Source organism: Pinus tabuliformis, chromosome 6 (genome assembly GCF_031772625.1).
Source record: "Pinus tabuliformis cultivar Carrire ecotype Pingquan chromosome 6, CPIR1, whole genome shotgun sequence".
NCBI lineage: Eukaryota > Viridiplantae > Streptophyta > Pinopsida > Pinales > Pinaceae > Pinus > Pinus tabuliformis.
The window spans coordinates 847,149,564-847,176,388 of NC_142292.1; the positions used below are offsets into that span (position 1 = coordinate 847,149,564).

General features: G+C 40.1%; 1 protein-coding gene across 4 annotated transcripts in view; it reads left to right on the top strand.

Moving 5' to 3' along the window:
* Positions 1-26,825, top strand: part of LOC149261528 (kihadalactone A synthase LFS-like) — a 231,141-nt gene that overhangs the window by 194,374 nt on the left and 9,942 nt on the right. For 3 of the 4 annotated variants that reach the window (XM_089422358.1, XM_089422360.1, XM_089422363.1), the window contains 4 exons: positions 14,545-14,666; positions 14,773-14,873; positions 14,959-15,017; positions 15,115-15,174. In XM_089422358.1, coding sequence (XP_089278484.1) covers positions 14,545-14,666; positions 14,773-14,873; positions 14,959-15,017; positions 15,115-15,174 — 342 coding nt within the window. The remainder of the gene's footprint in view (positions 1-14,544; positions 14,667-14,772; positions 14,874-14,958; positions 15,018-15,114; positions 15,175-26,825) is intronic. The other variant, XM_089422366.1, reaches the window with a different exon arrangement.

The window sequence follows — 26,825 nt, forward strand, 5'->3', positions numbered from 1 at the left end:
AGAATACAAGATACAATGACGTTGCTCTAGTGCACAATCACAACCTTATGTCGTATCTCGTCCTTTCGGTCCTTTGCTTCCATTCTGCTCTCTAGCTGCCCCTTAGTCCATCAAGTGACAACACATAGAGACTCCAAGAGGGTTGCCACCTATCACTGCTGCAAGTCGCTTCTGCTTCAATGAACACAGGCTGATCCAATCTGCTCGTATAGGCTGGCCAAAACCTGAGCTCCAATTTTCCAATCTAGTAGTTTCTTTCGTCCATCAAAGAACTACGCATTAGGCTCACTCCTTCACCCAACGTACTACTGTCAATGTCGTTCTTGTCACACTGATCTAGGGCTACTTTGGACACAAACACGTTGCCCTCCAACAAACCAATGATTCCCAATAACTTCACTGTGAAATCTTCTCCTAGGAGGGGCTTCTAACTACCAAGTCAAGCCCTCTAATTGGCTTCCACAGGCTACACAAAACTTGTCCACACTAGGACACCACCCAACTTGCAAACAACTCAATCTTTACTTAACAAGATTATCATATCTGGTTGTACATGCTGCTGTAGTTTCTCTTCTGGTTAGGGCACCCAATCAGCTGCTGTTGTAGCCCACAAAACCACTCCAACAGACCTCCTAAAGCTGCAACCTATCTCCCACAATACCCTGCCATGCCTTGCTGCCTCTTAGGCCACCTGTTCTGCCTGTTGAGGACTACAGCCTTGTCTGCACAAGGACTAAGGCAACGACCCTCAAAATAGAGATAAGTCAACCTTTAACTTCCAAGTACAAGCTGCCAGATCAATCTTTAAGGCCTGCGACCTTCTCTTGCTCTTACTCAGCCCTATAATAGAGTAAAAAACCACCCAAAATAGACCTTCACAAATTCATCTTTCTCTTCTAAGAGCTCGACTGCCTTTTGTTGAGAGTCTATGAGTTGTTGCACATTTGGATGAGTTAAAATGATCTCCATCACCTTCTATTTATACACAAAAGAAGGGCTCAACAAATTACCCATGAGACATGACTTTTGGACATTCTTCCTTCAAGCCTACATGACTTGAATGCCCAAAAATCAATTTATTAACTTCAGAAATTCATATCTCATTAAGGACATCTCAGAATTCGATGATTCTCGAAGAGTTTGATTCTCCTTGACATCCTATATCATCTCCCTCCGTCACATGTCCAAAATGCTCCATGGTTTTGGCCCAAACATCGATGGGTGCAAAACCCCAACCTTGGGTTCCAAGCCCACAAATGACTTTTGTGGCGGTCTAACCTCCAAACCCCGAACCTTAAAGCTTGGAGTACCTCTCAAGATACTCAAAAATAAACACTCCCTTTTAGCGAGGGAGGTACTTCCAAGACTAGGAAGTAACGCATCATCATCATCATTGCTCGCAACACTCGCCCAACTCTTGGCACTCACAACTGCAGCAATCCCTATAGTGTGAACTACGCCTCTCTCAAAAGTGTCGCTGTCACTGGAAGCATCCTGCTTCTTCTTCTTTTCTAGGAATGTCTTTAACTCTCTCCATGATTCCTTCTTGGTAGTTGTAGGAGCACCCTTGCTCCCCACTGACCTCGCGCTCTTCTTGGGCTACAAAGTCTCGCTCTGAATCTGCAAACTCCTTCTAGAACTCGACTCTCCCTGAGTCTTCGAAACCCAGACCTATACCTCTGAAGCCTGCACGTGCAACCGCTTCTTTGGAACCTGCTCCTGGTCCTCTTGCTTCTTCTTCCCATGATCCATAGGCTTGCCCGTCAGCCTGTATAGACCATGCTCTCTAACTCCAAGCACAATACTTGCAGAGCTAGAGCCTCTGGGTCTAAGTCTTGCCTTCCCATCCTGGAATAAGACCTCAAACCCCTTCTTCTCAATCATCGAGATAGATATCATGCTATATCTGAGTCCTGGTACAAACAGTACATCCTGGACCCACATCAGCTGTCCTAACTCCATCCTGAATGGCATAACTCCCAATCCTCGGATCTCTTTCTGACTCTTGTCGCCCAACTCCATGTGCAACTTCGAGTCCCACTTAACTAGAGTCTCGAATACCTCTTGTGACCCTGTCATATATTTCGACGCACCACTGTCCATGTACCATCCATCCTCATCAATAGTACCCTACGAGAAATGAGAGATCATAGCAAAGTCCTCTTCCTCCAACCTCCTGGTGAGAGCATCTATCTTAGCAGAGGTGGCAACACCGGCGACCTTCTTCCCTTTCTTCTTTTCATCATCGCCTTTCTTCTTCATTGGACATCTCGACAAAAATGACCGATCTTGCCACAGTTAAAACACTTGACTTTACTCAAGTCTTTTTGCTTACCCTTCATTCGTGCTGCAAGTGCCACGTCATCATCTGAAGCTCTCTTCTTCGGATGAAGATCCTTGTCTTGCAACACATCCTGAATGAAGTCATCCCACAACCTATTCCAGTCTGGCAACGATCCCCTTGATGAAGGGATTCCATTTCTCTGTGAACCCTTTCAAAGCAATCCTCGCCATATCAAAATCTGAAATGGTCACATCGACGATAGTAAGCTCATCTTTGATCTGAGACAATCTCGTCAGATACGAAGTCACTCCTTCGCCCTATATCATCTTGGTGGACTTCAACTTATCCTCCAATACAAGTACCTAATTCTCGTTCTTATTCTGGAACAAATTTTGAAGAGCCATCTACAACTCATGTGTAGTGTTCTTCCCGGACAAATGAAGTATTAGGGGGTCCTTCACACTGTCTAGGATGATCAATCCTTCCCTCGTATCTAAATCCTCGTACACTTCTAACTCCTTTGGGTCAGTTAGCTTCTTGATGGCTTTCTCGGCGAACTCCCAGATCTTGTTGACTTGCAAGACCAACTTGATCCTTTCCTTCCATGGACTATAGTTGGACAACCCCTCCAACCTGTCCTCATACCGGAGACCAACTTGCAACTTCGACATTGTAGTGAGCCCTTCACCTACAATGTGACCAACTCCCTCTTAAGATGTACTTCGTTGTGCACTCTTTTGATTCACTGTCTCCCAAAGTAGCTCAAACACCCTCTGATACCATGTTGAATTTCCATGACCCTGGTGCTAGGATAGAATCTTAAAATCTCTGACGCTACCAAACCAAGAATCTCAACAAAACTACTTTGCACAACGGAATATAAACAACAGTGAATCACACAGGCACAATTATCGAGAATTTTTTACAAAATTTTCAACCCAACTTCGTTATATTAAACCAATTGAATAATACAATTGTCTAGGGCTCCCATACAAGGGATAATGGCCCTCAATTATGCACAAGTACAAGAATACAAGATACAATGACAATCTCGCTGCTTTAGTGCACAATCACAACCTTTATGTCGTATCTCGTCCTTTCGGTCCTTCGCTTCCGTTCTGCTCTCTAGATGCCCCTTAGTCCATCAAGAGACAAAACATAGAGACTCCAGGAGGGCTGCCACCTATCACAACTAAAAGTTGCTTCTGCTTCAATGAACATGGCAATGTTACTTGGGAGCGGGAGCGACATTTTCAGAAGCTCCTGGTTTGGTAGCGAATTCCGGAGCGTTTTTTATAATATATATATATATATTTTATATTTTGATACATATATGTCAACAAAAACATGTAGAATAATGAATTAGATATAAAAAACATAAAAAAACATAGATTGAACCATATAACAACAATCATCTAGAAGTTATAATCTTCATCAACCACGTCCACAAGTTAGTAACATAGTAACATACAACATATTGAGTCTCATGATTCATCAATCTTAAAGTTTCAAGCTTTCAAAATTCAATATATAACATTTATCATCATTGATCACCAAAGTTGTACTTGTAAGCTAAGTGTAACCATTACAACAAATAATATCTAACATGAAATGAAATGTTATAAAATGAAATGAAATGAAACAACTTTCAACTTTCATGAAGCATCATATTCATAATTCATTACTAATGAGTTATAATTGCCAACTTCAAACTTAAATTGTCATATATTGTTTAAAAAAATATCATAATAAATATGAAAGAGTCAATAGTTATAAAAACTACTAGAAACTAGAAAAGAGAAGTAAATCTATTATCTATTTCTTATGCTTGGGCCTCTTGCCACCACGAGAAATGTCTAATTTTTTAGTCTTGTTGAAAAATCAGGGTCTTTGTCATTAATATCACCCTCTAAACATTAATATCCAGAGGTATCTTTGTCAGTATCTCTGTATCTGCATAGGGATGTTTGTCATTAATATCACCCTCTAAACATTAACATAAGATAGAAAAAGCATAGCATGTCAAGTCAAGATTTTGTTTGAGTGATGCATACATTTTTAGGAGGGTCATGATAGAGGAGTTTGACAACCAATGTCACTAACATCAAGGTACATAGAGGGATTGGTGCTCTTGATTAAATACGAGTTCCATACCCTAATACATGACAAAATTCAATGGAAACATTGCAATCCCCCAATCCTGAAATCCTGAAAACTGATAAGTCTGCTGGATTTTGAATGAAATCTAAAATTCTACTTTCTCCATATGAAATCCAATGAGGCCGGAACCACTCTCAAACATCCTAAGTCATTTCATGGTAATGTTAAAAATTTAAGTAAAAGGGCCATAGACTTGATCATTAAGCTCTCCCACTCAAAAATTATTTGTTTCTTTAAAAAAAATTGCATTTCGAACATTACTACAAAAAAAAATTGCAAAAAAGGCAAAACGCTCACGAAAACGCAGGGAGCGAAATTTTTTTTAGGGAGCGCGCTCTCGACCCGCTCCCGAGTCGCTCCCATGGGGAGCGCGGATTGGGAGCAGGATCGGAGGGGGGGGGGCGCTCCCCCGCAACACTGGGCTGATCCAATCTGCTCTTCTAGGCTGGCCAACACCTAAGCTCCAATCTGCAAATCTAGTAGCTTCTTTCGTCCATCAAAGAACTACACATTAGGCTCACTCCTTCATGCAACGTACTACTGTCAATATCGTTCTTGTCACGCTGATCTAGGGCTACTTTGGGCACCAACACATTGCCCTCCAACGAACCAATGATGCTCAATAACTTCATTGTGAAATCTGCTCCTAGGAGGGGCTTCTAACCACCAAGTCAAGCCCTCCAGTTGGCTTCGACAAGTTGCACAAAACTTGTCCACACTAGGACACCACCCAACTAGCAAACAACTCAATCTTTACTCAACAAGATTACCATACGTGGTTGTACATGCTGCTGTAGTTTCTCTTCTGGTTAGGGCACCCAATCAACTGTTGTTGTAGCCCACAAAACCACTCTAGTAGACCTCCTAAAGCTGCGACCTATCTCCCAAAATACCCTGCCATGTCTTGCTGCCTCTTTAGGTCACCTGTTCTGCCTATTGAGGTTTGCGGCCCTCACAAAAACCCTTCAATAGAGTTGCGACCTGGTCTGCACAAGGACTAAGGGCTACGACCCTCAAAACAGAGATAAGTCAACCTTTAACTTCCACGCACAAGCTGCCAGATCAGCCTTTAAGGCCCGCGACCTTCTCCTGCTCCTACTTGGCCCTGTAATAGAGTAAAACACCACCCAAACAATCCTTGACAAATTCATCTTCCTCTTCTAAGAGTTCGACTGCCTTTTGTTGAGAGTATGAGTTGTTGCAAATTTGGATGAGTTAAAATGATCTCCATCACCTTCTATTTATACACAAAAGAAGGGCTCAATGAATTACCCAAGAGACATGACCTTTGGATGTTCCTCCTTCAAGCCTACATGACTTGAATGACTAAAAATCAATTTATTAACTTGGAAAAGTCATATCTCATTAAGGACATCTTGGAATTCAATGATTCTTGAAGCGTTGGATTCTCCTTGCCATACTCTATCATCTCCATCCATCACATGTCCAAAATGCTCCATGGTTTTGGCCCAAACATCATTGGGTGCAAAACTCCAAGCTTGGGTTCCAAGTCCATAAATGAACTTTGTGGTGCTCTAACCTCCAAACCCCGAACCCTAGGGCTTGGAGTACCGCTCAAGCTACGCAAAAATCAATAATTTGGAGGACGCTGCTATGCTTTATGAGCATTTATTGCTACACATGTGGGATTTTATGGCATTTAGGTTATGTTTTTGAGTTGTGAGGTTGGCTTGTAACCACTTTCTTATGGAACACTTAAAGTAAACTTGTCAATGGGGCTTCTTAGTTGTTTTATTTGTAAAATGAGTGGAAGAAGGCTCATATAAATAATAAATATAGCCTCCCCGTCATTTGTCTTTTCATCATCACACACATGTAATTCGACCTCTCCTAAAGAGAGTGCAACTTGACTCTTTTTCTCTACATTAGACATAATGTGATCTTTCTGGATGTGATTTGCAATTGGAATTATTTTTGCTTGGAGACGTTATTCTAGGATTGAAAGAAGTGCTCTTGTGGAATTTTTTTATAATTTTATTGTCTATCATTGATATTTTGCATGTTTTCATGTTTAAAATGTTTCACTTGTTCCCTGACTAAATGCTTATCATTGTTGAAATTTTGCTTCATAATTGCATGCAAAATTGTCTTCTATAAAGCCTATAAGGAAACTCTATATGTGCAGACATTATACTTAATTTCTCCCCTCACAAGAAGAATAATTATGGTTCTAGAAGTGGATGCCCTAGATTATCCCTCCTTGCTCCTTCATTATCCTTGGTATTTTGTGCCATAAAGACTCCAATAGGTCTTGTAGGATAAGTTGCTGGTCCAAAAGTGCGTTGATCACATTAAAACCCCAAAAGGTGTCCTTTTCTTTTTTCTCTCTCCTAAATGGCTAGGGTAGCCTCTAGGGTTTTAGGAGATGATTTATGTGTAAAAGTGTAGTTTCATTATTGAAGGGTGGTCTTGAATTGTAGGCTAGTCTCCATAAATTCTACGAAAGCAAAATCTAGCATAGTGGATTGCCTTACATGCCCTATAAGGGCTAACACCCCGTCTTTTTCTTTTGTTGATGCATATCTAACAACCCTAAAGTTGTTTACCCTAGTTTAGCCCTAGTCTCTATTTGAAGCCCTTGCTTCCTTCTTGTTGAAGATCATATCTAGGGCTTTTCTAGGGTTGCTATATGCCATTGCATGTCCTAATATTGAAGATCATTCAAACCCTAACTTATAACAACCCATTCATTGGTTTAACTTTAGAGAGCTTGAACCCTAACATTGAATACCTTGGTCATATTTGGCCTTGCTGAGCCCTCTATCCATCCTTAGACCTTCAAAAATAAATCTCCTTGAGCCCTATAATTAGAATACCTTATAAGTATTTTAGGAAAGCCTCCCTTGGGGTTGAAATCCCACTAAATAGTGGGAGGAAGGTTGTTGAGGTGATAGTGGAAACCCTTCCTTATTGTTGCCATAAAGTTCGGCCCCTTGCCCGGTGAGGCCTTGCACTGGTCTTGCTAGATTTTGCGACAACATATTTGGTGTCACTGCCAGGGAGGAGCTAAGTTAACCTCCTCGTAATCCAAAGTTAAAGCTTCATTAAAATATTGATGAGAGTTATCCTAAAAGTTGTGATATAACCTCTCATAAGGCGACTCCGTAATCATGAAGAGTGAGGAGCTTGATTGGATCCTCACATATCATAGACGAACAAAAGCTCCCTTGGGGTTTTTGTCCTTGACAAACTTAACATGGTTGCTACCATAAACCCTTGGATGAATTACACCATGTCTTGTCTTGATCTAGAAGGGATATTAGGGTATCCTCACCCCATGCCTAAAAATCACAAGTGGTTGCCACTCTTTAATGACAATACCTTTTTTAATTCAAAGAGGCACTTGAGAGACTTTGGAATTCCTTGTTCCTCTCACCTAAGTAGGGAGACTGAAGATGACGTGATAATGAGACTTTTTGTTCTATCCTTAGATGGGTACACAGAGGAATGGTTTCAAACCCTCTCGAGCAAGTGTATACACTCGTGGGATGATCTATTAGATGTCTTCTCATTTAGATGGATTGAGGAAAGAGACATTGTGGATTTGTACAAAGATTTCTTCTTAGTTAAGAAAGAGGCATTTTAAAGTATTAGGGAATTCGACCAAAGGTTTAACCATATATTAGTCCTAATACTGAAAAGTTGAAACCTCCTAATGAATTGGTCCTCTCTTCATACCTTCAAGCATTTGAGGGAGATGTGTCATATCATCTTAGAAATAATGATTCTGTAACAACTAAGCAAGCCCAACACAGTGCTATCAAAATATATGATTTCATGAAGCAAGAGCTTCCTAAAACCTAAAATGGTCCATGTCTCCTCAAATGATTTCTTCGAAGATGCTAAGCGCATATTTGGAGAGTGGATTTCTACTCAAATTAACAATATTGAAGAAGGTCAAAGTAAGTAGCAATAGTTGCCCCATGAAAGTCTTGAAAAACATCATACAAATGAGAATAATGAAACTGATTCCCTTATTGTGTTTTACACGCAAAAGTTTGATGAAGGACATCCTCCATTCTTCATAACCCTCGAAATCAATGGTTTCTTGCTACATCATTTCCTGCTTGATCCAGGAGCATCAACTAACATAATGCTTTTGAATATCATAAAGAAATTGGGATTGGAAGTTACAAGACCATATAGAAATGTATGTGAAATTGACTCAAGGGCCATTGAAGTATGCGGGATAATTGAAAATATGTCTACATCTTTGCATTGGCACCTTGAAAATAAGATATCTATGAATGTTATTGTAATTGATATTGATATTCATAATGCCTGGGGAATGTTGCTGTTTAGGAAATGGGCTGCCAACCTAGGAGGTACCATTCAAATGGACATGTCATACATAAAAGTTCCCATAAGAGAGCAATCCTACGCCCTAATCTTTACGTAACCCTCAATTCGCCATTTAGTGGAACAACAATGTACCATCCTTGATAGAGACCAAGGAGGATTGAGGGTGTGGGGATTGGAGGATATTGCAATGTTGAATAAATAGTGTCGGTCTTCATAATGTAATGAAATGTATTTTTTATCATTTATTATATTCATTATTATCATTTTATTTGGTCAAAGCATGTTGTTCATGCTTACAGAGTCAAAAGAGTCAAAGGAAATTTTATTACGAGTCAAAAGAAATGTTTTTGTCAAGTCCCATTTGGAATTTTGAAAGAAAAAGAAAAAGAATTTTATTTTTGAGTCAAAGTGTCAACACAAGACTAAGGCGGCCCTCGAACAAGTCGGCCTAAGAGGCAACTATTCGATGCTCCTGGACAACTATTTATACAATTCAACTCGACCTCTTGGAAGATCATTCATTCACTCACACAACACATCGATTTCTGTGCCAAAGACAAGAAGAAAAAGAAGCAGAAATCAAAGGAGAGAGTGAGAAGTCAAAGGAGAGAGATTCAAGTTTTCTAGCTTATTTTTGCTCACATGTGTGAAGTTTCTGGGGAAACTTTGCAAACATTACAGGTTTGAAATTCATCCTTCACTGTAGATCCGAAGTTTCAGCGATTTGACGAGCTTTAAGGTGGTTTGACCAGCGTTGACTTTCGTTGACTTTGACTTGGTTGGAGGAGACTTGGAGGAGGGTTGACTTGGATCTTTGTGGCATTCTTGGTCTTGGTCTTGGACTTGGGTCTTGGATATCTCATTTTGATCTGATTCTATAAGAGAAGGATTGTTTGGGTTTCCCCCTTGTGGGGTTTTGCCCTGGCTTGGAGCCTAATTTCTGGTGTTCTTTGTCTCTTTGTGATCTTTATGCTTTGAAGTTTTGTATAATTGCTTGATGAAGAGAACATAAATTAATAAGAAGACAACTAACATTCACAAGTAATTATCAAGAAAGAGGAATCAAGCTTTAATCTATCTAGCACTTGGTTTCTCAACATGGTATCAGAGCTAAGGTGAAGGAAGGAAGCTTGAAGATCACAGTTTATTGGCACTCTTGTTTGAAGACATCTTTGTAGCAACTATCTTCTCTCTCTTTTCAATGGCAAGGTACATGAAGGAAGGTCTCAAGGCTCTTAGGAGTCTCTTTGAATCCATCAAAGGATACATCACCAAATTCATCTCTAATCTATCTGATGGAAGTCTATACTCATCATTTACAAGTTCATTTGAAGATGAAAGCACATGGGTAATCGATAGTGGAGATTCAAGGCATATGACAGGTGAACATGGACATTTCAATACTCTATCTAAAGGAATCTCTTCTCACAAAGTCGAACTTGGAGACAAGAATAGCTATTCGGTCAAAGGGATTGGATCTACCTCCATAGAGCTGGAATCCAGTGGAAACATTCATCTCAACAACATCCTCTATGTTCCAGGTTTGAAAAAGATTTTTCTTTCTATTTCTTGTTTAGAAGATAAAGGAGACAGGGTAGCATTTGTTGATGGCAAAGTAATTATTTGGGCAAAGGGATCTAGTATAGAAAATGCAAGGACTATTGGGATTCGTGAAGGGAGGTTGTATAGACTTCTAACTCCTCCTCCTCAAGATTTAGTACATTTAGACATCAATCCTTGTGAGTTGTGGCATAGAAGGTATGGTCATCTCCATTACAAAATATTGCCATCCCTGAATCAAATGGTTATTGGTATACCCCAATTAAAGGAAGAGCATGAAGGAGTTTGTAAAGGGTGTGCCCTTGGTAAAAATGTGAAGAAACCATTCCCTAGCAGTGACACAAGATCCAAGGAAATCTTGGACCTAATCCACTCTGATGTTTGTGGACCCATGTCAAAAAAATCACTTGGTGGTCATCAATACTATGTAACATTTATTGATGATCGTTCTAGAAAGACTTGGATATATTTCTTGAAGTCTAAAGATAAACTATTTGAAAAGTTCCAAGAGTTCAAGGCAAAGGTAGAGAATATGACAAAAAAGAAGATCAAGACTCTGAGATCAGATAATGGAGGAGAATATACATCTAAAGAACTTGTGGCCTTTTGCAAGGAAGTTAGGATTAAGAGGGAGCTAATAGTCCCTTACAATCCTCAACAGAATGGTGTAGCCGAAAGGAAGAATCGATCTATTGAAGAATGTGTAAGAGCCATGCTACATGACCAAGACCTTCCCAAATTATTATGGGGTGAAGCCTCCATGACAACAATTTACATCCAAAATAGAAATCCTCATAGAATTTTTGGTAACATGACCCTGGAAGAAGCATTTATGAGAAAGAATCCAAATGTTGATCACCTTAGAATTTTTGGATGTCTTGTTAACATTCATATTCCCAAGGACAAGAAGAAGAAATTGGACCCTACAGGTTTGAAAAGAATCTTCATTGGTTATAGCACCTCATCCAAAGCATATAGAATCTACATCAAGGAAGAACGACGTATTGAAGTAAGCAGAGATGTCACATTTGATGAAAGTATTGCATACAAGAAGTCCAAGGATATCCCCATTGACTCTGATGAAGAAGAAGGACTCATCTTTCCCAATGAAGAAAATCTAGAACAAGACAATCCTCCATAACCTACAGTTGATCATCATGAAGAACCAAAATGACCAAGCAAACCTGTACAACCTGTCATCATTTCAAAGACTCAAAAAATACCAGCTTGGTTAAGATCAACTCTACGAGCAGCTGAAGGACATGCAACAACAAAAGGAATATTCAAAGAAAGCAAAAAACCCAAGAGATATTCAGGTTATGCAACATACATGACCAAACTCATTGAAGCAGAACCTACCTCTTACGAAAAGGAAACTGAACATCAAGTATGGAAGAATGCAATGTTAGAAGAATATCAATCAATAATGAAGAATGATGAAGAATATCAATCAATAATGAAGAATGAAGAATAATTATTTGCACATTAAAATATTATTAGGGGCTTAATTAAGCTAATTAGACCATTTCGAACTTAAGGAGCCCCTTATAAATAGAAGAGGCCTCATTTGTATTGTTCATCACACTTGGGATTTTTGACCTCTCTATTAGAGCATTTCATCCTTCACTTTGTGGAGTGATTTGGGATGATTAAATGCATTTTGATGTATGGAAATTTTTCGCTACCTCTCTTGGAGCTTCTTGTTGGCAAGATTGTGGATGGATATATTCTTCTTTGTCTTGTAAGTGCAATATAATGCTATATTTATGTTTTAATGGATGTTTAATGCATGGAATTATTTTCTTATGGTGAAATAATGTGCCCTAATTAATGCGAATTAGTGGAATCATTGAAATTATTGGAGATTTTTGCATGTGTTACTCATTGGGAAAAGAATGAATGAATGTTCCTAGGGGATAATTTGCATTTGCATCCTTGAAACTCCATAATAATTGCCATCGAAGTGTAAAAGTCTAAAGTTGTTGTGTAGTTGCATCCATAGATAGTGAAGTTGCTTCTTTAGGCCTCCTTGAAGAGTGAAGTTTGCCAAGTCGAGATCATTTTGACTCCAATCCTCCCAATTGCTAGGCATTGGTCCTAGATCCTTGGTGATCACATTAAATCAACGAAATATCATTATTTCACCTCTTTTCTTCGTCCCTCTATGGATAAGGAGATTTTCTAGGGCTTGGTGTGAAATTTTAGGGAGGAGGAATTTTGGGATTTTGTTCAGACAAATTTCTTCATTGTCTCCTCTAGGCATCCTCCAGTTTTGAATGAATTCCAACGGTGGAATTTCAAATAAATTGATGCCCTAGCTATCACACCAAGTGGGAACCCTTGAAGCTGATTTGACTTGGGGATTTCTTGAAGGTTTGCAAGTTATAGCCTATCATTCAAAACCTTTTCTCTTGACTATATCGACCTTGGATGAGCTTCTATCCTATCACATATTTCAACCCTAGGTCTAATTTAGTCCTCCTCCTAAGTGGTTTTTCGTGGAAGGCCATTCATAGCTTCCCCCAAAGCTCACGCCTCAATTGAGCCTTTCCACTGAATGAGCCATCCTTGCCTCACTTAAAAGCTATCGCAGGAACACCTATCACAAGTGAGGGATACTGGGACTCCTCACATCAGTGAAAATCTGAGAAGAGAAGGGGACATAAGCTGTGGTGACAATGGGCCTCTGTCCCATTTGTTGTTGTGCCCTAGTAGTTGTCCTTTAGGGTTCCCCCTTCTAGGACCCCTATTGGTTTGTGCGGTAACAGGCATAATAAAAGGATGTGTTTTTCTACACTATTCCTAAAAGGGCTTCGTAGCATCCCATAATACTAGCTTCTTCTCCAATTTATTTGGGTGCCAATCTGGCATGTCATCTCTAGTCCTTCCATGTTCAGCAACAACATTTGAAGCAAGGTGGAGTTTTTGAACTTCAATATTCTTTCTTTTGGCATAAGATTAAGCAATATATCGTTTTCAAAAAAATGGTGATTTTTAGTGACATTGCATAACTGAATTTTTTGGAAAAAATTGCCATGGTTATGAAAAAGTCTCTATAAACGCTAAATTTCAATTTTTTAGGGTCATATTTCTTTGTAGTGGTTGGAGATTGAGAACAAAGGAGTTTATCATAATCTACCATTGTACTTAGGAGGGCTAAACAATCATATTCATTGCCATTAAAGAAACTTTTTTGGAGTAGGGATTGATTTCCATTTGTCATTTTCATATTTCTAGGGGATTGGTTTCTGTGGTATTTTTAACTAGAAGTCCTCCGATAGCTGTTTTCTACACATGGAACTAGAGTGTCTTGTGTGTGATATTTGAGTCATTATGTTAAAACAATCAGAATGATGTATGGATGGATTTGAGCTATATTTAATTTTCATAGCAATTTCTTGAGTTTAATCTATCATAGCCATAGTGCCCCATGCACAAGTACACTTGATCCCTGAGTCTCACCTGCTCAAAGTGAATCAAATCCAACCTTAATTGCTCAATGAGATTGCTTAGTGTGATCTTATATAGTTCCTTTTCTCAATTCCATGAAAAATTAACAAACCTCAGGCATGCATAGGGCTATGCTATGATGTGTGCACAAATGCATAACATGTCACAGCTTAAAAAGATATTCTGGAAAGATTGATACAATGATTTTTCCAACATTGGGCATGCTGCTTATAAAACATCTTATAAGATTAATACTGCTTATAAGATTTGAGTTATGTCCCTAAGCACTTGAGGATTAATCTTGACTTTCAATGCTTAGGACTATGGTGTTTTTGAGTCATAAACCAACTAATTAAAACACCTTTCATATATGTAGTAATATTTCGTAAACATGTCAAATAGCCATAAACATTTTATGCCAAGAGCATGTGCTTAAGGTTCATATTGCACATGAAAACCAATGTATCAATTCCTAGTGAAAGCTTTATATATTTTACCACAAAACTGAAATTTAACATATTTTATTGTGCATAAGAATTTTATGTAGGATATCAAGTGGTATCCTGAGTTTGGACATTTGTATGTTCTTGCAGTTCACACCTTACAAATCACTAATTAGTGTCCTTCACAAGACTGTCCAAATAAATGTGGTTCAATGATGTTCGAAGCAGAAATTATGAATTAGGGAGTATCTTGTTATACCCTGCTTTCCAAGGCTTGAGCATTCGTTTGTTTTGGATTACAAAAAGATGTGTTTTCATGCCCAGGAATGTTGGGAGGAGGTTGATCCCACTTATTGCATTGGCGCTGAACTTGGATGCAACATACTTCAACAAACCAGGGATGATGGATGAACCACTGGCCTTTATCCGGCTCTTACATTACCCAGGTTGGACATGCTTGCCATTTTTGTATCTTTTTCATCATAAATACATTTCATATGTTTGATGTGACATCTTGTTGTTAAGGAAGAGGACTGAAATTTCAATGGTTAGGTAAATCATCCAGTTCGGAAAGTGGAATAATTGGTGCTTCTGCTCATTCTGACTATGGAATGTTGACACTCCTTGCGACGGATGGAGTGCAAGGGCTCCAGGCAAGTTCAAGAGAGATTTATCAAGAAAATGAATAGGAACTGACGTTCATTGGTACAACTATATTGAATCAGTTTCACTCTGCAGATTTGTAGGAATAAGGACAGCTGGCCTCAGATTTGGGAGGATGTACCACCCCTTAAAGGGTAATTTGTTTACTGGGCCTATCATTGATGTCTGAAGACAAAAGTTTGGATCTTTGATGTCTTCATGTGCTGTTAGACTCACACTACACTGTATCAGCAGGGCATTTGTATTCAACATTGGCGACATGCTGGAGCGTTGGAGCAACTGTTTATTCCGGTATGTCCATTTGGTTTATTGACTGGATAGGCCTCTTCTATCATTATGCAGAATTTCATTTTTGCAAGATGCTATACAGACTTAAGATAGAGGGCTATAGCGGACATATTTAAATGAAAAGTACAGCTTTCCAGAAACCAGGAGTGAGTATATAGAACATCTTTATTAATTAGTACAGTCAATTAAAGTTTGGTTCATTATATTGTATATGTACCTTTAAAATGTAGTCTAATTATCTGAATGACATAATGGTAGTTTGATTATTTGACCCCATCATAACTGTTGAAATACATTCGTTTTTAACCTATGTTAAAGGAAATGCTACCCCAGCACCTGTACCAATAACTGAAATGCGCCAAAATGCTGAAACTGCCCCAAAACGCTGTCGGCCATACTGTACAGCATTTCACAATTTGGAAACTCCATACGGTACAACCATTGGCGTTTTGGAGCCATTTTGGGCCATTTCCATAGTATTTCAGTGCATTTGCTGAGTTGTGTGGGCCCACTCAAGCGGCCAAGAAGGGCTTGGGGCCCTTCTATGGCCCAAAACTGCTAAAATTATCATTTTAATTAAGTTTAATTTACTCCCAAGCTAATTTCATTTTAAAAAACATTAAAATTAGAATTCTCTAGAAAAAAATTTAAAATTAGAATTCTCTAGAATAAAATAAAATCAAAATTATGTAGAAACTCTAACAGCCTCCTCCTTTCTATGAAAAAAGAACTTCATACACTCACTTCTCATTCATTTTTTAGCAAGAGGAGCTTCCTACAGCAACATCACACATTTTAGTTGTGATTTTGTAATGTTCCAAACTTAAATAAACAGTGATATGCAAAGCAAAAACGATTTACAACACAAAAATTTTAAACAATCAGCAAATGCTCATAAAAACTCTAGAAATGAGAACCAGCTGAGCCATTTTATTAATCAATGGAGCAAGTACAATAGTATGGAGCAATGCACCTGGGCTTGCCTCAATGGCAAGTGTGAGTCGGCGCGACATAACCCAGGTGATAATACAATGATCTCAAATGCTGGAAATGACTGCTCCTCTAATGCCCTGCGCTGCCTAGAAAGCTGTACTGCTCGCTGGAAAGGGACTGCAAGAAACTCCACCTCTGGTGCTAAAATGCTGCAAATTTAACCTCAAGCTCCTTGACCAAAACCCACAAAAACCCAGAGAGAGTTTGGCCTATCTCCAAGCCAAATTCGAACCCACAAACATGGTGCAAATTCCCCAGCTAACTAGCAATTTGCCCTATTAGAAAAATTAGGATTTTAGGCCCGAATATTGTTTGGAAAATTCTGAAATTTTAACCACGGACTCCTTTCAGAAGACCCAAAAATCCCATAAATGGTTTGGCTGGATTTTGACCTTCCAAAACTGATGCCCAAGAGGTCCTACGCCCTCCAAAATTGCTGAAGCACACAACCTGCAAATATACCAACAAAATCCTTCTCCAATGCTCCAGAAAAGTAGCAATCACCTCCACTAGTGTTTCCCTTGTCTCTCTCGACAACGATCAGCCTCAATAGTTGAGGCTCCACCTCCCACTTGTGCACAATATTCTCCCTCTGCGATGGCCCAGGAAATGCGAAAACCCCACTGAATATAAGCTCTCTCTCTCAGCTCAAAAACTCATCCAAAATGCCGCAAAACACCCGAGCCTCCCTTTCAGAATTTCTCCCGGCCAAAGCTTCTCTGAGATATATCAAAATCACAACTCGGCCTCTCCTCACTGCGTCCTCCAGGAATACGCACCACTTGGAGACACCGGATACAACTGCTAGAAATCACAATTAAAACCTCCTCCGAAAGAATGTAGATGAACCTCTCTATGGTGGCACTCGAAGTCCCTTGAAGAAAGGGTGAGCTCTCTGCTTGAAGAACTCTTGCTAAACAACAAGTGACTCGGCTAAGCAACTCGAGCAACCAAAGAGAAATTCGATATGCCAAAGATGATGAAATGAGGAGAGCTGCCTTCCTTATATAGATTTCATGGAGCACTTTTCCCTTCAATTTTTCCCTCCATTGTGGGCCCTCACTTAACCATTGACTTTTCCCCTCCAAGCAATTCGAACTAGGGAGTGTGTATTCCCTAGTGTGGGTGCCCCCCACGTAGAACTTAACCACAACAAAATAACTTCTCCTAAGTCTAATCTCCTAATAAAATTGAATGGGCCCCACTATCTCGAAAATTGGCCCCAAATGCAATAATTAGTCTTGTTCCAAATTAATTTAGGAAGGGACATGACATTCCTCCCCTCCCAAATGTTGCTTGTCCCAAAGCAACTTCAGTGTTGGATGCTCAAGTATGTGCTTGCCCTCCCAAGTAGCATCCTCATTCGACAAGCTCCTCTAATGCACCAAAAATTGCTTGTCCTCAAGCAGTGCCTGAACAAGTGCCCTCTCTGATGGTGGATCCCCACTGTCGCTGCAAACTTCACCAGGGTCCCAAATATGCCATTGGATCGTCCCTGATCACTGTACTATCCTATAGTGAAGGAGTCCCTCGATACCAGGATCCCAAGCCAACCTGATCAACATGGAGAACCCCTTGCTCCACTCACTATCCTGCGAGATAGGGGCGTTGGAACCCCTTTGTCTACTGCCAATAAGTAGAGCATCCCGATGATGTAAAACTCCGTCCAAATCCTCATGAAGTTGCCCTACCGAATAGTCCACCGACTCCACCCCATGCACTCTAAGTGTGGGCCCCTGAAGATACAACTCAATCCCCATGCGAATGAAGCTAAGTTACCAGGAAATGGATACGGGAACAGATACGGGTACGGGGTTTGAAACGGATACGGCAAATTTTCAAAAAATCTGGATATGATACGGCAGGAAACGGCACATAATATATATATTTTAAAAATAAAAATTTCATATTACCATTCATATTTCAGAATCTAGATTATCATCTATGATCTATCATGATTCATCATCATCAATTCAACATATGCCATAAACATTCAACATTGTCATCATCATTAACGATTATTATAACATTCATGATTCAAGTTTCAAGTTTCAACATATCATCAAGTTTTTGTTTCAAATTTCAAACATCAAGTTATCAACATGACAAGTTACACGAACACCATCATTACCAAAATTAATAATGCATACTAATTACTACATAGTACAAAGTACAAAATGAACTATGACTGGTAGTCTACTATCATTACTCATAATTCATATGGTTGTTCAAAAGTTTAAAAGTTAAAAGTTAAAACACCATCATAAATTACATTTACTAAAAAACCATAAAATCTTAATTCAAAACCAAACCTATATAATCCAAGTTCAATGGATTCCAAACATTTCACCAAAAATTTAAGATTTCAATAATCTTCATGAGAATATTCTCACCCAATTGCCCTCGAGGAATTCCTACTCTATCATTGATTATTAATTCTCTTTTAAGATATATAAAAATGAGAAAATGCTATGAATATTTGTCTTGTAAAAAGATTAAATAAACATAACTTTATACATCAACATATTACATAAGAAAACATACTAATTTTATTTTATTTTAAACATACAAATTAAATATAGTATCAAAAAATATTATTTTATTTTATGAATAAGAAAATATAATCTACTAAACAATTTACAATATTACATTCTGAAATAGAAGAATAAGACAGTTGATAGACCTATTATTCTCACAATAAATTTTAAAAGATCAATTATTATAGGACCTTGTAGTGTAAGCACTTTTGAATTTCTCAATTTACCATGAAAATTGGTTTGCTATAATTTTAAGATAGATTACAATGAATCTTATAAGATAAAATATGCATGGTGAAGTTTATTTTAATATTCTAAATAATATAATTATATATAATTAATTGATTAATAATATAGAATTATAATAATATAAATCAAATATATTAATAAAATAACAAAATATATAAATCTATTAAAACAAAATTTTAATTATTAGATATACGAAATTTAAAAACTAAATATTAAATTAAATGCAAATTTAAAAGTACCTCTTTCGTGGCTATGCTTAATCTCTCGCACAAAGATATTTCTCAGATTTTACGGTCTTGCTTTACAGTGGCTATTCACAAGTCATCATCGTTTCCTGCGACAAAACATTGGATAACAAAAAGTTCTGTCCGCGGCCAAACTGGTTACTGAACAGTTCTGGAAACTGTGACCTGTCTCGACGGCGGCTTCCGTAATCGGGTTATGAACTTATGGCAGCAACAAGTAAAGCATAGGTTTAGTAATGCGTGCAGCTTAGTTTGTAAGTTAGGTTTGCGTAGTAAAAAAAATCTGTTAGTTGTTCCCGGCGGGCATACCTCAAAAACGTTTTTTTTTTATCAATACGTTTAAACTTTTTACAAATACGTTTCAGATTTTCATGAAACGTTTTCAATTTTTTAAAACGGCACGTTTTTTCTACAAAAACGCTGTCTGAAAAAAACGTCTCGTATCCAAAATAAAAAAACAACACAAAAACGTTTTTCCGGCGTTTCGTTCCCGGATTTGAAACGGGAAAACACCATTTTGGGGGTTAGGGTAGCTGTTTCCGGCAACTTAGAAATGAAGCCTCTCTTGCATGAGCTCCTCCTGAAATCCTCTTGCTGGCCATCCTGCCATGCTGATGAAGTCTCCCACGCCATCAACGAATCACGGAAACCCGGTGGGAAATCTGGATGAACCTCTCCTGTAGAGACCATCTCACCCCTATGGGTAGCTGAACCACTAAGTATTGTGATGCTAGGGCCCCCTTCCCAGCGTAGCAAGAAACTATCCTGTTGACCGTGACACTCTGGTCATCATGAATTGTCTAGCATGCTCGTACCATAACCTCCTTCCACATAATTCTCGGTTGCAATCTATGCGATGATCGAGGTTAGGCCCAACCTGCCAAAGTGCTTAAATAGTGCCAGCACATATCGCCCCATGGCTGGGCCCAATCCTGAGTAACAATCTGTTTCGCCCTATGGTGAGGGCTTTGGTGACTCCCCATGTGTTTGCCTGTGAATGAATCAGTTTGCTTGTTATTCTGACCAGGCTCACTGAGGAGTGGAGTATCCCATCAAGCCAATGGATCCCTAGATCCCATAACCATACTAGAGGTCTACAACCCCAAATCCTCTTTGCCTGTTGCTGTATTATGCTGCTAGCTATTGGGACCCCTCTGCGCCTTGTCTTTGTCTTCTGTAGGTATCCAATAGGTAGACGCCAAGCATCAAGAATTTGTGCCGTGATATCCAGCTGCTTTATGCCTGCCAAATCACATAGCGAGATCTGCTATCCCAGCTCCTGATGATGTGCTCGGGTACTGCCGGAAGCCTAGGCATCATTGTGACAACAAGGACTACCATCCTCCGCACCTCATGCTCACCTAACGCCTCAAGTTGTCCAATTGAAAAAGTACCATGTAACTCCCTCTCGGTCACCTCCCAAAATGTGAGCCTAGGGGTGGAACATATGCTACCTTGACAACTAAGTAACTTGACACGGGGATTCGGGATTCATCGGGTACGGGGATTCAAGTGTCGGATTCAGACACGTTGACCCCCTGTACCAAAGCACGTTAGGATACGTATATATATATATATATATATATATTAAAAATTAGATATTTCTTACACAAATTCTCATTAATGATACAAATTCATTGGTTTCAATTTTCAAACATAGATCTTCATCTAGATGTAAGTTTTACTGTTTACAAAGTAAGTAACATTATAGCATGCATAGTACAAACCAAATTCAAATACATGTCACATAAATGATAAATCAATGAATCATAAATTCTAAATTCATAAATGATAAATGATAAATCATAATACATATTCATTTCATCAATGATCCAATAGGAGAAAGACAAGATAGTAAGATAAAGACACTAACAACTGTAGTTTTCTCATTAAGTCATCAAAATCTGTTAATTTTAGGTATGTTCTATGCTTAGAGCAATTTATTTCAATTTTTACATATCTTTCCAGATTAGCAATCATATCAACATTAGAATAAACTGCAAATAGAACATAAACATAAATCGCAGAAGACAAGCCAAGACAAGAGGACACAAGATGTGGCGCTAGCCAAGGACAAACCCCAATGTGGGGAAGCCCTTGATCAATTCTTCTTATATGTTCTTCAATAGTTCAGCAGAGAGAGAGAGAGATATTACATTTACAACAAAAGTCAACACTTTGACTTATCTAGATAGATCATCTCTAAGAAGATGATACATGAGATTAGTTGAAGACAAGCTGCTTCAACTGATTCTCCAAGGTGACTCCTTGACCTATCATAGTGCTGCATCTCGTCATCATGGTGCACCTCATCGTGCTGCACCATGCTGCACATGCTTGTTGTCCCATTGTGCCACTGTTGCACAATGTCATGGCTGTCCCGTTGTGGCATTGTTGCACTATGTCTTGGCTGTCCCGTTGTGCCACTGCTGACTCATCATCACTACATCCAATCATGTAGTTGCATCATACATAGTGCTATATTATGCATCATATAATGCATCACCCTTTTTACATTATGCTGCATTGCTACCCATCACTGTGTGCTGACAGCACAATGCTGTACTAGCCACTGTCCCATAATATGTCCAGCAACACCAACATGCCCAAATAGTCCAATTAGGCCATACTGTCGTTTGTTTGCACAACTGTTCGCTGCACTCTAGTTAGGGCACTTGCAGCAGCCCTAGTTTCATCCCATAGTCAATAAACAAACCCTTTAAGGGCTACAGCATACCCTATAGGTCTCCTCCTCACCCACGCTGCTTGCTTAGGGTACTTTCCACCCTTGACAACCCTCACACAACCTCTAGTTGTGTGCTACGGCCCGCGGCCTAGCACATCAGATTGCTGTAGCAAGAGATCTCCAAAAATGTGCCAAAATAACTTCTGAACAACGTGTTTGACCCTTGGGAACTCGGCCTATCAGTCAGCCTTCTCAGCCCTCTTCACAGGAAACTCATACCCAATTGACATCACTGTTCCAGCCCTAAGACTATCTGCACTTACCTCAGCGACTCGGCCTCCTGTAGTAGACTTTGGACCCCTGTTTTCCCACGTTGTCCAGACTCCAGAACTCCTGTTCTCTTCTAGGTTCCTGCGGCTAGGGTATATCCATACCACCCTTAGGTAGGGCAGCGTTGGGCTTCCTCTAGTTGCAGATGAGGGCCTTCCCTTTGCTGCGGATTAGGGCTCCCTTTAGACAGTTGTTAGGGCTCCTTTTGGCTGCGGATTAGGGCCTCCACTTGGCTGTGTATAGAGCTCCTTAGATATGCGGATTAGGGCCTCCACTTGGCTGTATAGGGCTCTCTCTTTGCTGCGGATTAGGGCATCCTTTAGACAGTTGTTAGGGCTCCTTTTGGCTGCGTATTGGAGCTCCCTTTGACTACGACTAGGGCTATGTTCTTCATTTGCGTCTAGGGCACATAGAACCCTTTCTTCACTGCATCTGGGGCTTCTCTCTCTTGACCTCTCTAGCCACCAAAACCTAAATGAGTGGAGAGATATCTTAGGAGAAGTGAGTGTGTAAATGACTTGACGACCTCCTCCTTTTATAGTAAAACGTGGAGCACAAGAGGGGGTAGATTAGTTGCTGGCCGACCTTGACGAATTGTCCAATAACACAAATAAAATCATATCTCCATGAATACTTATCGGAATCGGATGATCTTTAGATCAATCCTACACCTCTCGATGAGAGGGATCCAAGAAAAATATCAGCTGCCATTAATAAGATGACCCACATGGAATTTGGCCCTAGTTGCCAATTTTAACACTCCCTCTCAACTAGGGAGAACTCCATCCGCTGATCCATATGTCTGACTGTACTATCTTTGCCATCAGTGCCCTGCACTGCTCTGCTCTGCTAAACCATGAAGAAGAAGAATTGATCGAGAATGTCTCATACCATTCTCTACTGACCCGAAGTCAGTTTTATTGATCCCAGATCAATATCACAAGAGAGTGTCTCAAACCACTCATACTGATCCTAGATCAGTTTCATTGATCCCAGATCAATGTCACAAGAGAGTGTCTCGAACCACTCATGCTGATCCCAGATCAGTTTCATTGATCCCAGATCAATGTCACAAGAGAGTGTCTCAAACCACTCATACTGATCCCAGATCAGTTTCATTGATCCCAGATCAATGGAGGTCATCCTAGCATAGGGAGTATGGTAGATACAACGATGCGTCCATCGATAGTACTACTATGGTCCCTAACCCCATTTCCCTGCTCATTGATCAAATGAGAGGTACTTCCCATGAGTCCCAGACTACATGGGTAGGATGCCTCGACAGGAGAACTAATCATCTTGTCCATAAGAGAATGAATCATCCTGTCCATTGGTCGCCACAGGAGAACTAATCATCCTGGCCCACAAGAGAACTAATCATCCTGTTCCATAGTTGCCACGAGGTATCACAGGGAAAGGTTGAACTTGTCACCCTGTACATAGCACACCACCAAGGGAGGGTGACTCGCCCTGTGGTCGTATGTCGCTCCAGTAAGTACCCCAAGCCCCTCAAAGCTCTCAGAGCTTAGTGCATGCAACATGTAGGACCCTTATACAAAGGTCTCTCAACGACTCCAAGTCGTTCGGGAAAATCACAGATTTGACCTTTCCCCAGGGCTTTGACAAAGTGTTTGCGACCTGTACGTCAGTCTCAATGCGATGGAGCCTCCTCGCTTATCGACTTACCATATCCTAGATAAGGTAGTATCTGATGTTTATCCGCTGGAGAAATCATCGAATACAGGATTCCTCAATAATCGAATCCCCCCCTGGTTGTCACAAAGAATCACAGTGGTATTCATCATGTGTACAAACAACTCACTCATGAACTTCCACAACTAGGCAGCGTTACATGAGATCATACTCCTAGCTATGTATTCGTTCTCGGCGGTGCTTATAGCAACCGACTTCTACTTCCTGCTCATCCATGATATCGAAGCAGAATCCAGAGAGAACCAACACTGAGAAGTGCTCTAGCGATCCTCCACACTGCTTGCCCAGTCAGCATTCGAATAATCATGCAGCTTCATATTTCCAGCAGTGTATCTCAATCCATGAGTGTTGTGCCCTGAAGATATCTCAGAAGATTCTTGGCACCAGTCTAATGAGGCTCAACCAAATATGAGCTCACCATGCTAACTGCAAAGCATATATATGGACAGAAGTTCACCAAGAACATCAATGCAGATGAGTTTACGAAACTCAGAGGCATTTCCTAGATCTGGTTCGGCATCACCACCATATAACTTTTGAAAGTTAAGATCCTCGAGGTAGTCATGGGCTTGTAGTTTACCATTCCATATCTGGAATCCAACTCCCTCTTACTTCTGCAAGTGAGAGGGTCTGCACCTGTCAGAAATAGGTCGTTTCTCAGAAGGTGCTGGTATGAGAGGTCTATCATCCACAACCTTCAAGCAAAGGTTTGGATTGGCTTAACTCCTAGTGAATCTCAGCTTCATTAAACAGCTATCAATACTCTCATACTATGCCCGGGGTGTTTTGCTTCAAGCCATAGAGGGCTTTCTTCCACCTGCATACATGAGATTCCCAATCATGAATCTCAAACCCCTCGGGTTGTTCTAAACCTGTGCACCTGCTATATGAGGGGAATGGTCCCCTTGTAAGATTTTCCTTCGACACATCTCAGACATGTACCTTCATGCTCCTTTTGAATTCAGGCATCCCTGTCACCATTTGACTAACATCGGGTAGGGCCCCATAGATAGACCTCCGGTGCTATAGAAGAGATGTGTCAACTGGCATGGTCCCCAATGGACTTCCTGCAACTTGATACAAGTTGCCAATCCTAAACTCAAGAATGAAAGCATATTTGAAAATTCCATTTTCAAACACGTACCTTTCCATCGATGAATGCCACCCTGTAACCTTTGACTTTCATTGCCGAAATGGACACTAGGTTCTTCTTGTGATCAGGTACATAAAAGAGATTCTGTAAATGAATCGATTTACCCTCATAATTGAGGGGTAACATCCCTACACCCTTTCAGGGATAGATGGCATTGACTCCAAGTATAATCCCATGATTGTTTCCGTCTCTACCAAATTAGAGAGAGCACCCTTTTATCCGATGAAGTGCCTTGAAGCACTACAATCAATAAGCCAGATTCCCAAAGAATCTGAAGGAGAGGGCCAATACAAGATAACGCCGCTTTATCTTATTAGAAACAACATTTGATTCTTCATACCTAGGGATCCTTGCTTTCTTTGAAGATTCGGCTGTTACCTTCCTGACCTGCATTAGTTGTCATTCCTCTGATCATTGAAGATGTCCCTGGCATGATTGTTATCATAATCAAGTGATGTGTCCCTGCCATTCGGACACTCCTTCACATAATGGCTGAACTTATTGCAACCAAGGCATCTGCCTTTCCTTCCACCCTTAGATCCGGTCTTTCCATTGAAGTGATCTTTAGGTAGGTCATCAAAAACTTCCGCTGCGCCATTCTGATAATATTCTTTGCTTCGACTTCACGCTGGGTGAATTTGAAGAGGGATGAGGAATCCACTGATCCTTTTGTTCTTTCCCAACTGTCTTCAGCGATTGCTCTTTCACTCTTGCTTGGGCTTTTTCTTCACCTTAGCTCTGATACCATGTTAATTTTAGGTAAGACAAGAGGACACAAGATGTGGCGCTAGCTAGGGATAAACCCCAATGTGGGGAAACCTTTGATCAATTCTTCTTATATGTTCTTCAATAGTTCAACAGAGAGAGAGATAGTACATTTACATCAGAAGTCAACACTTTGACTTATCTAGATAGATCATCTCTAAGAAGATGATACATGAGATCAGTTGAAGACAAGCTGCTTCAATTGATTCTCCAAGGTGACTCCTTCACCTATCATAGTGTTGCATCTCGTCATCATGGTGCACCTCATCGTGCTGCACCATGCTGCACATGCTTGTTGTCCCATTGTGCCACTGCTGCACAATGTCATGGCTGTCCCGTTGTGCCATTGTTGCACTATGTCATGGCTGTCCCGTTGTGCCACTGCTGCACTCATCATCACTACATCCAATCATGTAGCTGCATCATACATAGTGCTGTACTATGCATCATATAATGCAACACCCTTTTTACATTATGCTGCATTGCTACCCATCACTGTATGCTGACAACACTATGCTGTACTAGCCGTTGTCCCATAATATGTCCAGCAACACCAACATGCCCAAATAGTCCAATTAGGCCATGCTGTCATTTGTTTGCACAACTGTTTGCTGCACTCTAGTTAGGGCACTTGCAGTAGCCCTAGTTTCATCCCACAGTGAATAAACAAACCCTTTAAGGGCTGCAGCATACCCTCATAGGTCTCCTCCTCACCCACGCTGCTTTCTTAGGGTACTGTCCACCCTTGACAGCCCTCACACAACCTCTAGTTGTGTGCTATGGCCTGCGACCTAGCACAATAGATTGCTGTAGCAAGAGACCTCCACAAATGTGCCAAAATAACTTCCGAACAACAACGTGTTTGACCCTTAGGAACTCGGCCTATCAGTCAGCCTTCTCGGCCCTCTTCACTAGAAACTTGGACCCAATTTACATCACTGTTCTAGCCCTAAGACTATCCGCACTTACCTCAGCCACTCGGT